The 14,425-nt window shown below is 45.0% G+C and overlaps 1 protein-coding gene across 5 annotated transcripts in view; it reads right to left on the bottom strand.

The window, feature by feature from the left end:
• Positions 1–14,425, bottom strand: part of stim2b (stromal interaction molecule 2b) — a 71,814-nt gene that overhangs the window by 22,407 nt on the left and 34,982 nt on the right. For 3 of the 5 annotated variants that reach the window (XM_083789192.1, XM_083789193.1, XM_083789194.1), the window contains 2 exons: positions 11,345–11,475; positions 10,093–10,140 (listed from right to left, as the gene is read on the bottom strand). In XM_083789192.1, coding sequence (XP_083645318.1) covers positions 10,093–10,140; positions 11,345–11,475 — 179 coding nt within the window. Of the gene's footprint in view, positions 1–10,092; positions 10,141–11,344; positions 11,476–14,425 lie in introns of those variants that run through there. The other 2 variants (XM_083789195.1, XM_083789196.1) reach the window with 2 other exon arrangements.

Below are 14,425 nucleotides of genomic sequence, written 5' to 3'. Positions count from 1 at the left end.
GCATCTCAGTGTGTGTGTGTGTGTGTGTGTGTGTGTGTGTGTGTGTGTGTGTGTGTGTGTGTGTGTGTGTGTGTGTGTGTGTGTGTGTGTGTGTGTGCGCGCGTGTGCGTGCGTTTGTGCGCGCGTGCATGCATGCCTGCCTGCATGCATGCGCACTACTTTAACAGAGAGAGGTGCTGTGAGGACTTGGCCTCAACTAAAAGTCTAGTTTTGGATCACTCACACACACATTCTGTTCCCTCTCATTTCTTCCTTTTTAGGGACTTTGCTGATGAACGGAGAAGGGAGAGAGAGCGAGACAAACAGAGCAAGAGAGAGAGGGAGAGAGAGAGAGAGGGAGAGAGAGACAGACAGAGAGAGTGTGTAGCAGTCACGCACATTGGTCATACACGGACACTAAGAGGTTAAGTTATGTAATAGCAAAGACAAAGCAGTTGTGCATGCGTGTGAGTCTTGAGCGATAACTTAGCCGGATGTCGTCCTTTGGTTGGTGCCTTTAGGCCACAGAACAGAAGGCCAATAGTCTGCCAGCCAACCACCCACTGCACTGCCACATGGCAGGAATCACCAAGGAAACCAGTGAAGGAGAACCACCATGCCTTTTCAAAAAACACTGTTTTGTCTTTAGTCTTTTCAGTTCGTCAGTGTGTGTGTGTGGTCCTCCTGTCTTGGCCGCAAACTGTGGAGGCCATGAAAAAAATAAAAAAAACGTTGTCTAATTTGGAAACCCTACACTACCTGACTTTGTTACATAATCATCTGAGGTTGCCTGGATGCAGTACACTTGCCAATGGGCCACGGCGGCCATGGCTTATCTATATTTCATTAAAAAAGACAATACAGCAGCTTGCACCAAAGTCGGTAGCTTGTAGCACAACTTGTGCCGAAAACAGTTAAGTTGCACTTTTAGGCAAAATGGTAAACTTGGTGAAACCGTTGCTGTTTCCGGAGAGGTAGACTTTTACATTAGTATAATTCCTGTCCTCAAATACACGTGAATATATTAGTTTAACTCCTACACATGCTCAGCATACTCACATACAAAATAACATTCTGAAGTCAGCTTTTGCAGACAACCATTGAAATCTTCGTAATACTTTGTAGAGCTCACCTCGAGGCATGTGAGGAATTATAGTCTGTTAACCATACAGTTAGCTCTGTGTTCGCCTTGTTGCTTCTTCTGTGGCAAGGAGATTTAGCTGTGATAACTGTGGTCAACCTTATTCACCTATTTCAAGTTGCTGGAAGCCGTGGGAATTCAGCATTTGATGGTATTAAAGTAGGCCATAATGAACAGCAAATGTTGTTAAACTGATAAACTAAATAAAACCTCACTGATCAAAACACACCCACATGTTGTAGCCCCACATGGACCTCACACTACTGGGAAAAGAGAAGTACTTTCACATTGTCCATTAAATATACAATGACATTAACAAAACAAAAACACACACAGCATGTGTTTATTGCTCACACACAGACAGACTCAGTAACAGGCAGAAAGTGACACAGCCTCTCTCTCTCTCACGCACGCACGCACACATATTCAGTGGCAAACAAAGAACCATTTTGTTCCATCATCTCCTGGCAGATTCCAGATATTGGTCTGAGGGCTCTTCCCATCAGCCACTGCACTGGCCTCCCTGGCAAACCACTGTTCATTTCTCCTACATTCTACAGGTATGTACATTTCTCCTCCTCCTCCTCCTCTCTCTCCTTCTCAGTCTCCACTTATTGTCCACGACGCATTATGTGCCACACCATCGATCATTTATCCCTCGTCGTCAATCAGCAGTGCACCCAGCTGTGTTATTTTTCACTTAAAGCCCACACACATTACCAGGGAACACTAACGCCAACGTGGCGGTGCGTGCATTAAATCTCATTTCTCACGACCGTGATGTTTGTCAAGCAAAGTCAGTTAGGACAGCCTATTAGAGAACAGTACCACTGACGGCCAAATAATGACTGAAATGTTAAATAATGCCAAGGACACTGACACAGACAGATGAAGGAGGAATGAGAAGGAATACCAAACGCATTTACCAACCTGCCCCGGGCGTACAGCCGGTCGAACTGCTCGGTCTGGTATTCCTAAAGTAACCTAAGTAAATTATGCTTTTTTTTTCACTGATCAAAACTAAATGGAAACTAAATGAACTAACATAAACTATGATGACTAAAACTAAAACTGAATAAATTGACAATTTCGTCAACAAATAAAAACTAGATAGGTGGACAAGAGATCCAGTATAAGTCATTTTACACTTGGTTGCATGCTGAGAATAGCATATCTACAAGCTTGTAGATCTACAATTTTCAGCAAGTGTAAAAACAGCCATTATGATTTATGACGGCATCAAGGCCCGCCAAAATACATTTTAGTCGACACTAAAACATTCCCCTTGGCATGTATATGGAGATAAAGTTTTCAACTTTAATGAAAACACGCACCCAACTCTCTCTCTTCTCCCTAAAGTCACACATGGTCGTTTAACTTTCTCTCTCCCCACAGTCACACGTGGCAGAAAGAAAGCTTGTATCTCCACATTCCATAATGTTTTTAACCTTTTCTTCATAAATGAATGCCCTCCTTGAGTCCTTCGTCATACTACAGTGTCACACAAAAGTAACAACAATGTGACGTGTTGTGAGCCTCTCTCTCTCTCTCTCTCTCTCTCTCTCTAGTAGTGAGAGAGAGAGAAAGAGAGAGAGAGAGCGCATCATACGTTTTTCAGAAAAATCTTAGGATTTAGAACATTATATACAAGCTCGTACATACGCGTTGTACACACACAAACACACACACACACACACACACACACACACACACACACACACACACACACACACACACACACACACACACACACACACACACACACACACACAGAGAGAGAGAGAGAGAGAGAGAGAGAGAGAGAGAGAACTACTGATTTAGAAGGCATTTGTACAATTGGCCTCGGGTCTTGACGGGTTAAGTAACAGTTTTAAATCACACGAGGTTTCCGCTGGACCTCGACGACATGCACACTCTGTGAAAGAATCTGCTGTGCCCTGAAAGAGGACCCCGGGAGCTGTCCAATGGCCCGGGGTCTGGTTCCCAGCACTGGGTGGGGTGTGAGTAAAATGTCTGGAGCGTCTCTCTCTCTCCCTCTCTCTCTCCACAGCCACAGCTCTCTCTCTCTCTCTCTCCCTCTCTCTCTCCACAGCCACAGCTCTCTCTCTCTCTCTCTCTCTCTCTCTCTCTCTCTCTCTCCACGGCCCCCCGGGCAGTCGCGCACCACCACCAACTTCAACACAAACATCTCCCGTCACTTTCCCACCCGTCCAGACAACCAACCCTCTATACATAGAGCCTGTTAGACACGCCTTCAGACTGTTCGACCTGCTGGCTCCGTAACCTAAACACAACACACTGTCATGCTGTACTGTACACACTGTGTATACTGTATATTATCGTCCGCTGAGACATACAGACTAACTGAAATATATACCTAATACCTCAATATCAATATTGTGATGATATTATCAAATTGTGACACAAACCCAACCCTGGGGCCCTCAAAACCTAGGACAGTGCAGCTATGTGTGCGTGCGTGTGCACACACACACACACACACACACACACACACACACACACACACACACACACACACACACACACACACACACACACACACACACACACACACACACACAGTTCGGTTTCTGACAATTTCAAAGTGATGTAAGATGGATTCTTTTTTAGTGTCTCCTTGGCTGACAGACAGACAGCATGCAGCCCAGGAACAGGAACAGAAACCTGCACCTGCCGTCCCCAGCGAGCAGCCGCAAACTGCAACGCCACAAACCCCTGCCTGGACGGCCGGCCGGCTCCGCCCACAATACTGTATATAACAGTATAGTCAACCTCTGGGTCGGGACCTGATTTTTGGGTGCTGTCCCCAGATGACAGTAAAGTGACAATTTAAGGAATGTTAATACCTAGCCTTGTTGTGACAAATCATGACAATAAACACAATGTTTTGGGCCGAAAAAAAGGTGTGGTAACCTGCCTTCTTTTTCTTTTTTTACTAATTATTTGAAACATTGTGTTTGTCATCATGATTTGTCACAACAAGAGTTGGCTTTGTCCGCGGCGTAAAGATCTTTAAATAAATACTTTTTGAAAAGTCAATGGGGAAAATGACCGGGTAATTATTTCCTGGGCCGTCGTCGTCGTGCAACGCTTTATAGTTGAACTTTCAGGGAAACAAGGGAAACATTCGCTGGAAATAGCGAGCCTACAAGCTCAGAACGTGGCGGATTGTAACGCGTTGGAAGCTGGAAAACTGGCTATTTTTGGTGTAAAAAAAATAGAGATTTGGTGTAAAGGAAGGAAAAAAAGGAGGTGACCATGTACAGACCCCTGGGTGACCCTGGTCAATGAAGCATATAAATTAAGTGGTATTTAACTATGCAAAGCAGGTCTTTCATGACCACTTTGAGAAATCCATAAGCAAAGCGGATTTGTAATCCCAAGAGTGGTATCAATGATACACACTGGCATGCATGACATGGCATTTATTCACAGCTTTGTAGTATAGCTAATGTACTGTAATCTGTAAGGTGACCTCTCTCTAAACTCTTAACGTATATATGTCCTCTCCCCTAACGCCTCGCCTCGGACGTGACAGACAGGCTAAGACGGTGATGAAGGCCACGGAGGTTAAAGAAATGCCAACGCTATTTTAGAGCTCACCTGCTATGCTAGCATCCCGCTAGCCATTTCTTAAGGTCTCCGGGTTGGACTGATAGAAGTTGTATTTTATACATCAGTTTTATATCTTCGTAGGAAGGTTTTCACACTTTTCGCGTCCCCAATAAGGCACACCAAATGGCGAGTCAAAAGTATCAAAGCACACCTGTAAGCATATCTGTGCAAAATAGCCTCTATTAAAGACACGTATATTATCACTCGTATCACTGTGTAAACATTTATTTCAAACACCGGAAAGAGAGCAAACGTCTTTCTCTGTAGCTGGGGAAATAGCCGAGAAGCCTTGGTCAAGTGTTTTGTTTTGTTGTTCTTCTTTTGTTAATAAAAGTGGAGAACTGGCTCTGACTCGGACAGTTCAACAGCCTACCCTCCCCCCCCCCCCTTATCCCTCCCCAGTCCCACTGACAAGATGAATGGGAGAGAGGAGAGGGGGGGGGGTCTGTTTTTTTTCCTAATTACTTCCTGCGGATCCTGCAGCTGATGTGACTAGCATGTCACCAGAACCTAACGATGATTCGGCAAGCTTGCAAGGCTCTATCATTTTTCTACTGTGTGCGTAAACTGAGAGCTACTGTATGTTACGACTTAATAAAGCAAATTTCTGTGTTGAATTTTGGATGAGGTTTCATAGGGTTGACAGGGCAGTTTGCTAATGAAATATAAAAAGGGTCATCGCCTTCCACTTTCTTAATCATATGTCACAACCATCTAATTTAAATCACTACTGGTGAGGAAGGTTTACACATTTCTGTGATGTTTTTCCAGTTTTATGTCAGTACATACAGTACTAGCTCACTCAATGGACTGACTTGCAGGTTGCTGTAGGCTTGAATCTAACCCATGACCTTTCTCACATGACCTTTCTCATATCACATGAGCCCTCCCAACTTTGCCTATCTTCCTCCGCCATGTGTGCCTAAAAATTTTTTTTTTTAAAGAAGAAAAAACAAAAAGAAAGAAATGCCTTTGAATTAAGAAGTCTTGGACAAATGGCCGTCTGTCAAGAAGTGGGGACACAATAAATGATTGCGCTAACGAGAATGAAGCCCCCTGGTCTCAGCGTGCCTCCCACTGGCAGAGCTTCTAAACCCTGACTTGTCGTCCAAGCTGTAAATCACTTGTTTTGCCCTTCAACGTGCTCTGCTCTCCAAAACAAGAGGTTAAAAAAAAGCTGATGTGGTTGTCACTGAATATCTACGCCGTCTCCGAGTGATTACACGTGGCACGATGACGACATTTCAGTCATATTTCCAACAATGCGATAATTAATCATTTGCCGATACGGAGTTAAGCAATACTGGTATTTCTTACCGTCTAACAGTCTAAGCCCAGGGATGTTACGTGTGATGAGAATGACGACAACTGTAATTGCATGTACTGTACAAGTGATCTAACATTTATTTATTGCGTGAGTGGGAGGGGGACATCAGTGGGAGCTTTGTTATGTGTTGTTGATGTTATGTGCTGACATTGACTTGTTCATGATCATGGCACATGTTGGGCTTGGGGAGTGGGGGGTGGGGGGGGACTGTCAGACCAGATGCCAGCTCAGGATTAGTGACAGTATAACCAAGGCATGGCCTTTCGACACTCTCGACCCCCAATCTGTGTCTGTCTAGTCTACCAGGAAGAGAGAGAGAGACCTCGTCATGGCACTGTGTTAACCATGATAGTATCATATATCTGACACCATCAGAAAGTGGAACATTCAGGAGATACAATAGATAAAACAATAAAAGTATTCTTCTTCTATATTTTTTTGGCTAGACATTGTGTTACTTCTCATTTCTCAAGAAGAAAAAAACTCCAGCACAAAAAACAAACAAGAAAACTTAAATGCATTTCCCAGGTTATTTTATTTCCTCTCTTATATAATATGTCAGCCCTAATTTGGCCCTCTCTGACGAACGTATCGTTTTATTATATAGGTGTGCAAAAGTCTTGCTTTTCATTCTTTTCGCGTCTTATTTCTGGAAATGTCACAAAATCATGAATAATAATAGTTGTTGTTCTACACGAGTGCTTTTAAAACCCATTCTGACCGGGCACCCATTTTGGTGTCAGCATCATGTTATGCTTTAGCTATTGAAAAATAGCAGATCTACAAGCTCATATCGCGCCACCGAGTGGCGCGATACGAGCTTGTAGGTCTGCTATTTTTGAAAAATCGAAGAACGACTGACATTTTTTAGAATCTGATCTCAGGTCAGAATGGGTTAAGGCAAACACAAGATCCACAATGACAGTCTCAGCATCCGCGTCACACGCACAACAACGACGGTCTGAGATTGTTCAATCATTGTTCAATCGTTGATAAGATACTCGTTTGGTGAAAACAGTGGCAGTCACGTCTGTCCTTTCGGGGCCTTAGATTAATTAATCTATCCATCCTATCTAGGCTGCCAGGATTGATTTATTACCTTTGGAGCACATACGCCCAAGTATTTGCAAACGAACCGTTCACTTGCATTGAACTCATTTTCCCAGAAGCCCTAGCAGCCCAGAGCATGGCTTGATTTCCGGTGTCTCGTCATCATAACACGACGGCCTCGTCACCAGGACCGCAACGAATCTGCTCTTTCTTTTTAATTATAAAAAATGTCGAATTAATCACATTAACCCATTCTGACCGGGCACCCATTTTGGTGTCAGCATCATGTTATGCTTTAGCTATTGAAAAATAGCAGATCTACAAGCTCATATCGCGCCACCGAGTGGCGCGATACGAGCTTGTAGGTCTGCTATTTTTGAAAAAAATCGAAGAGCGACTGACATTTTTATAATCTGATCTCAGGTCAGAATGGGTTCATCAGACCAGTGTGTGTCCGGCGGAAACCTCGTATGAATCTGATCTCAGGTCAGAATGGGTTAAACAAATTTAGCGTATTACACAGAACCGACACATGGATGAAATAGCGGGGAACACGGTTTACAGAGTAGAACTGTTAAAGAATACACATTACTGCAAACCATTTCTCCAAACGCATATCGTAGTTTACGTATTAGAGACGTTTTAGGAGGCCACTGGTTTCAGTAAAATATGGTATTAAAATCAACTGGCAGAGACTTGAAATGTCGCGTTCCAAGGCTGAGCATTTCAAAGTCATGCAGAAAATAGTCCCTTGCCTTGAAAAGACTGAATTCAGACTGAATGAAAAACTGGAAAAAAATACAGAAATCACGGCCCTCCATTTTTAAACATGAATGCCAGCCAAAAACAACTTAGGGGATACCGCGGGTCGGTAGATGGATTTGTGTCAAAGGGCAGAAACTAGGCCAGGGCCTTCATCTAAAGACACACATCATGCCTACAAATTAACACATAGTATACACATGGACGCACATGTGCACACACTCACTCAAGCATACACTCACACAAGTACTGTACATCCAGTGTTGCCATGTCTGCTTATTAGAAGCGACTTTAGGCTTGCTTTTCTGTAAAGTCACTTTTTAGGGTTTGTTCTTTTCTAAAGTATAGTTGATTATTTGGGCTTGCTTCCTGTTGTTTAAACCATTGGCTCTCAAACATTTTAATTTCAAGGACCCCCAAATGAATATGCATTTGCCCATGTGGACATGCATGTTGTGACCACTGACTGTACCAGATTGATGTTGTAAAGAAGCAGATCTACAAGCTCGTAGATTATTTTCAAATATCCAATGCTCATGTGGGCTCATTTTACCTAGTTGCTTTTTTCTCTCGCAAACTCTGGCAACACTGTGTACATCCACTGTGCATTCAGTCCACTCCGCACAGATGGGCACAAACACACACTGACACACATGTTTCCCTAATCCAGCCCCATGGGGTGGGTTCCTTCCAACACCCCAGCCTTAGGGAGTCTTAAACAGGGCCTAAAAGCACACAGCCTCAAGCTATATGCTGAGACACCAACTCAATGTCACGGCCAAGAGCGGTGGTATAACCGTGTCTCGCACCTGCACTGCCCCGCCAGTTAAAAATGACTCCTGCCGCTGATGCACACGGACAGAATGTAATGTGACCTCCATGGCCCTCCGGCTCCTTTCAAAATAAGAGACTGGTGATTAGCAGCGGGCAGGGCTAGGTCACAGGAGGGCTCTGGTCCAGTGTCGATTTCGTTTCTATGAGAAACAATGTCCGTCGACCATACCATTTTTCACTGACGAAAACGAAATGGAAACTAAATTAAAACTAACCTATGATGACTAAAACTAAGAGTGAATATAGTGACAATTTCGTCAACAAATAAAAACTAGACTAAAATGTAAGGAAAAGGAAGGGACTAGTGGACAAGAGATTCAGAATAACATTTTACACTTTGTTGCATGATGAAAATAGCCGATCTGCAAGTTAAGTTGCGTTGTGAGACCAAAACTAAATTAAAACTATTCAAGAGACCATGACTAAAACTAAAATCTAGATTTGCTGTCGAAATCAACACTGCTCTGGTCCCTGCCAGGGCAGTCACGCACACCATACGGCCCTGTCCGTCTGCTCGTTTAATATGGCCCTATCCCTCACCATCACATGCACACGCACGCACGCACACGCGGGGCATAATAAATGAAAGCAGTCTTTCCTTGTGACTGGTATATCTAATGTGTGTTTGTGACCGTGTTGGATGTCCAGTGACCTTTGGATCTAAAAGCAGAGATAGGTACAGAGGAAGCTTAGCGCACTAGGCCTTATGAACGAATACAATACGATGTTGCTTTCTACGAACTGCGAGAGATTGGCCAACCCAACTTTATCATATAAAACACAATGACGGGTGTAAAGGCTCATTCATAGTCTGGATTTTCGGTGGTAAGGTGACCACCGCTCCGGTGGAGAGGTGACCACCGCTCCGGTGGTAAGGTGACCACCGCTCCGGTGGAGAGGTGACCACCGCTCCGGTGGTGAGGTGACCACCGCTCCGGTGGTGAGGTGACCACCGCTCCGGTGGAGAGGTGACCACCGGAGCTGAAATAACGTTGAGCGGGGGTGAGTAAAAACAGAGAGAAGCGCTGGGGGGCGGTGGCGGTGGTTTAGCTCTTCACCGCGGCTCAGTGACGTCATGTTGTAGTTCGGTGGTCACCTCACCACCGAACATCCAGACTATGAATAACGCCTAACGATCATCGGCAGTTACAAATCATAAAGCACTGTAGCAGACATGCTTTCAAGAGGCTTCAGCGTGGCGAGCGAAGCATTAGAGGTCTTCGGGTAAAACCCGAGAACCCGAAAACATCCGGGATCCGACGACCCGGACCCGGCTCGGTCACCCGTGAAGACCTCTACAAAGCATGCTGCATGTGGGCTACAGCACATCACCATAATCACACATAAAACACATAAAACACACAGCATACTCCCTTTCCAGAACGGAGTCGTTATCTGATGACTTGAAAAACTGTATGGGCAAAACACAGCAATAGTTCCAAGAGAAGTCAAATGAGTTTCTAATCTACACAACCCATAACAGAGTCACAAACACGGTCATATACTGTCTGACGCTAATATACGTTATGTGTAATAGCAGAGACAAAGCAATTTGTGTGCGTGGGAGGGAGGGAGGGAGGGGGGGGGGGGTGTAGGAAAAGCCCATGCACATCACAGTCCAATGAAATGGGTGCTTGCTGCATGGATAAAAAGAAAAATACCTTGCAGATGAAAGCATAAACATCTGCATGCCAAATTAAGAGGATTTTATTTAACCCATTCTGACCGGGCACCCATTTTGGTGTCAGCATCATGTTGTGCTTTATCTATTGAAAAATAGCAGATCTACAAGCTCATATCGCGCCACCGAGTGGCGCGATACGAGCTTGTAGGTCTGCTATTTTTGAAAAATCGAAGAACGACTGACATTTTTAGAATCTGATCTCAGGTCAGAAAGGGTTCATCAGACCAGTGTGTGTCCGGCGGAAACCTCGTATGAATCTGATCTCAGGTCAGAATGGGTTAAGAGGATTTTATTTAATGCAACGACGTGATATTGCGATTTGCGAGCAACAAGGCGCACCTTTTCAGACGGACGCCATGGTCTGAAAGGGGCCCTGCATTCTGGCACCTATAACACCATGCCACGCATTGCCATTTGATGCAATGACGTGGCATTTCATGAAGGCAGCATCTTCCCAAACTAGGGGTCCTCCCAATTGAAAACACACTTGTTGACGCAGTTGGTCAGAAACAGGGTTGCGTTTCTCAGCAAGGAGGTCAATACTTTTAAATTATGCTTTTTTAGCAGATTATAGCTTCGCTCTAGGATCCAAACCGCTTCAATCAACCGATTTGGATGCCAGGCCCAGGACTGTTATTGTCCCGACTGTGTTGTTGGATCAACGTTATTTGCACATGTCTTTCATTTCTGGGTAAGTGAGAGATGCAAGGTGACTAATAGCCATGCCTCATTGAGCATCACTGCGAGCTATTCAGAGTAAACAAAATGTAACACTGAAATTTGACACCAGTTGTTCTAATATGATTTGTACCCTGTAGTAATTTCGGAATTTAATCTGTACCCTTAAAAGTACAGAGTTCGGTACTCAACCCTAGCGTGTTTGTTTGTGTGTGTGTGTGTGTGGGGGGGGGGGGGGGGGGGGGGGGCTCACCTCCACGCTCTCATTGACCTCGATGCCTCCGTCATTGTCATCGTCCAGCTGCTTGTGGATGTGTCGGAGGGCTTCCAGGCTGAAACGGTCGGCTTCACCCATGCATGGTGGCACGACCTGCAGACAAGGATCTGGAAGGCAAGGAAGGGACAGAGACAGGTCAGAGATATCGGCCAGGGTAAGGCAGTACTTATTTAACCTATTTGATTAGTGCTGCATGATACTTGCTCAAATGTGAATCTCGATTTTCCTCCACAAGAAAATAAATCATGATTCTCACACACCATTCATTTTTTTCCCCATTAAAATATGTATCGTCTTTAGTCTGTAGTTGCTGAACATTACTACATTCGACATAAATGCTTGACTTAAACCTGCCTTGAAGTCTCTCTCGTATCAAAAAGAGTAAATAAAATGAATTGGACAGTCAGCTAGTGCTGAACGATTCTTGCTCAAATTTAGAAATGAGATTCCATTATTGTGCAGCACTATTCATACATTACAAAATGACCCGTATACGTCCATTTGTACCAGGGCCGTAGGAACCACGGGGGTCCCCGGGGACACGTCCCCGGCGGGCCGCGGAGCGGCCCACTCGGGGCCGCGAACCGTTTTGGGCCGCCGGCCACGGGGAATAAAAAAGCCTCAAATTGGGCAGGCACTTGGACCATGCGGCCGCCGCTGACTCGCTGTCAGTGTTGTGCGAGTGCGTGTGATTCTGCTATAGTGGAGATTTCAATGTATTTCTATGGGGGAACTTGGATAGGATTCAGGAAGTTGTTTATATGTTATGCCCAGTGCTGGTTAAAGCCGTGTATGTCTCGGGCAGGCTCATCAAAAAGGTAAGATTTGCACTAGGCTATTTCTGCTGTGCAGACCCGTTTTTACCCGAAAATAACGACTTTATAACCGCAAATACCCGATTTTTTTCGCCCCACATGCACGGGCGCTTTGCGCCCGTGCATGTGGGCCGGTTCGGATTCGTCCCCCCCATCTGTGAAGTGCCGGATACGGCGCTGATTTGTACAGTCTCAAGACTGCTACATGCTCCACATTGAGCCATGCATCCACCTAAACTTTAAGACTCCTGCATGCTCCACATTGAGCCATGCACCCACATAAACTTTCTTCCCATCTTATCCACCTAAAGTTCCTTATTAATGAGACACCATCCATCAAACTAATACTGCCGACAACCAGTGATTCCTCATCATCTTTTTTTGACCGTGGCCGAGATCATGGATTTCACAATGCCAGGCCAAACTCCCCGGTCCTTCATTGCTATCCCCCAGTCCCTGCCTACTGTAGCGATGATATCAGGGAACGACAGTTTTCTACCTCTACCTCAAATACTTGTAGTCATCAACCTGTTTCAAAGGAGTGTTTAGCCCATTGGTCCAAAAACCTTATAATAAGGACTCCAAGGACCGCCTGGGGGGCCCCGGGGCGCACGTTGAGAACCGAGGTAATAAGATGAACCCGGTTCCCAGCAGGCTATGAGCTCAGCCACCACACGTGATCAGCGGTGTGTGACAGTGCAAATACTTTGGGCCCATGATGCCGGTATTCTTTTTTTATTCCTTCAGGAAAGCTTATACGTAGATGACTGTTTGGCCATGAATGTTTCACCATCATGAGCTATATTATGCACTCAAATCCCTTAGCATATAAATGACTTTGAGCGACGTGTGCAGAAGGAAATGCCTGTGGACAAACATAATCAGCACGTGGAGTATGTCGGCGTCATGCTGTCCCATTATTATGTGCATTTGGCCTGTAACTTCTTTTTGTGTGTCACGAACGTGGCCTCCGGCGAAGCTCGTTCTCCCATGGTGGCGGCGGTAATTATCATACCAAGATGTCATTGTGATATCGTGTGTCAGAGCAAGCAGCAGCACACCCACACACACACACACACACACACACACACACACGCACACACACACACACACACACACAGGAGGAAGAACACTAAATACTATGTGTGAGTCAGCATGTGCGGTAACAGTGACAGGTCTGACACATTTTCCCCCGCATCACACACACACACACACACACACACACACACACACACACACACACACACACACACACACACACACACACACACACACACACATCACTGTCACCTTATCCACTCTGTACGCCTTTGTGCACTGCTGCTGCTGTTGCTGTCATTCCGTGACCCCCCCCCCCCCCCATCCCCATAGACACATACACTTTGTGTCCCAAGTATTACACCAGGGAAAATAAGCCCATAACTTTCTTTCATGCCTATATCTCTGCCAGTTGATAGTTTGAGCTGGCAATCTGCCAAGTTCTTGCACTTGGAGTCACATGTGTGGACACACACACACACACACACACACACACACACACACCTGCCGAACTATACACAATAAAATGTTAAAATAATCATCATAATAACACATGTTATTTATAATACATTTGAGACAAACTGCTTAAACATTCAATTCAACAGCCAATTCACACACACTCACACACACACACACACACACACACACACACACGGAACTCAAACAGTTCACGCCGTATGGTCAGTCACTGTGACAGCGTCACCGCAATAATGAAGCACAAACTCACACAACGAACTAATGCTCCGTACTAGTACCGCAAACACATTCACATAGACGACCACCAGGGACACGAACAACACTGATATTGCAGCATGTTGTTGAGCTATGGATGGATGTGTAAACAGCCAAGACCTTGTCCAGTCCCAGCAGGTCCTCATGTTAACCCGTTCTGACCTGAGATCAGATTCATACGAGGTTTCCGCCGGACACAAACTGGTCTGACGAACCCATTCTGACCTGAGATCAGATTAAAAAAATGTCAGTCGCTCTTCGATTTTTTTAAAATAGCAGACCTACAAGCTCGTATCGCGCCACTCGGTGGCGCGATATGAGCTTGTAGATCTGCTATTTTTAAATAGCTAAAGCATAACATGATGCCGACACCAAAATGGGTGCCCGGTCAGAATGGGTTAACCATGTTTCTATATGAGCGGTGCTCAATATTTCATGTCAAGGACCCCCAGAATTATGTGTATTTGGCCGC

Source organism: Protomyctophum parallelum, assembly GCF_964188405.1.
Source record: "Protomyctophum parallelum genome assembly, chromosome: 18".
In the NCBI taxonomy this organism is placed as follows: Eukaryota; Metazoa; Chordata; class Actinopteri; order Myctophiformes; family Myctophidae; genus Protomyctophum; species Protomyctophum parallelum.
Note: the sequence above shows the minus strand (reverse complement) of the source record. Positions and strands in the feature narration are given on the sequence as shown.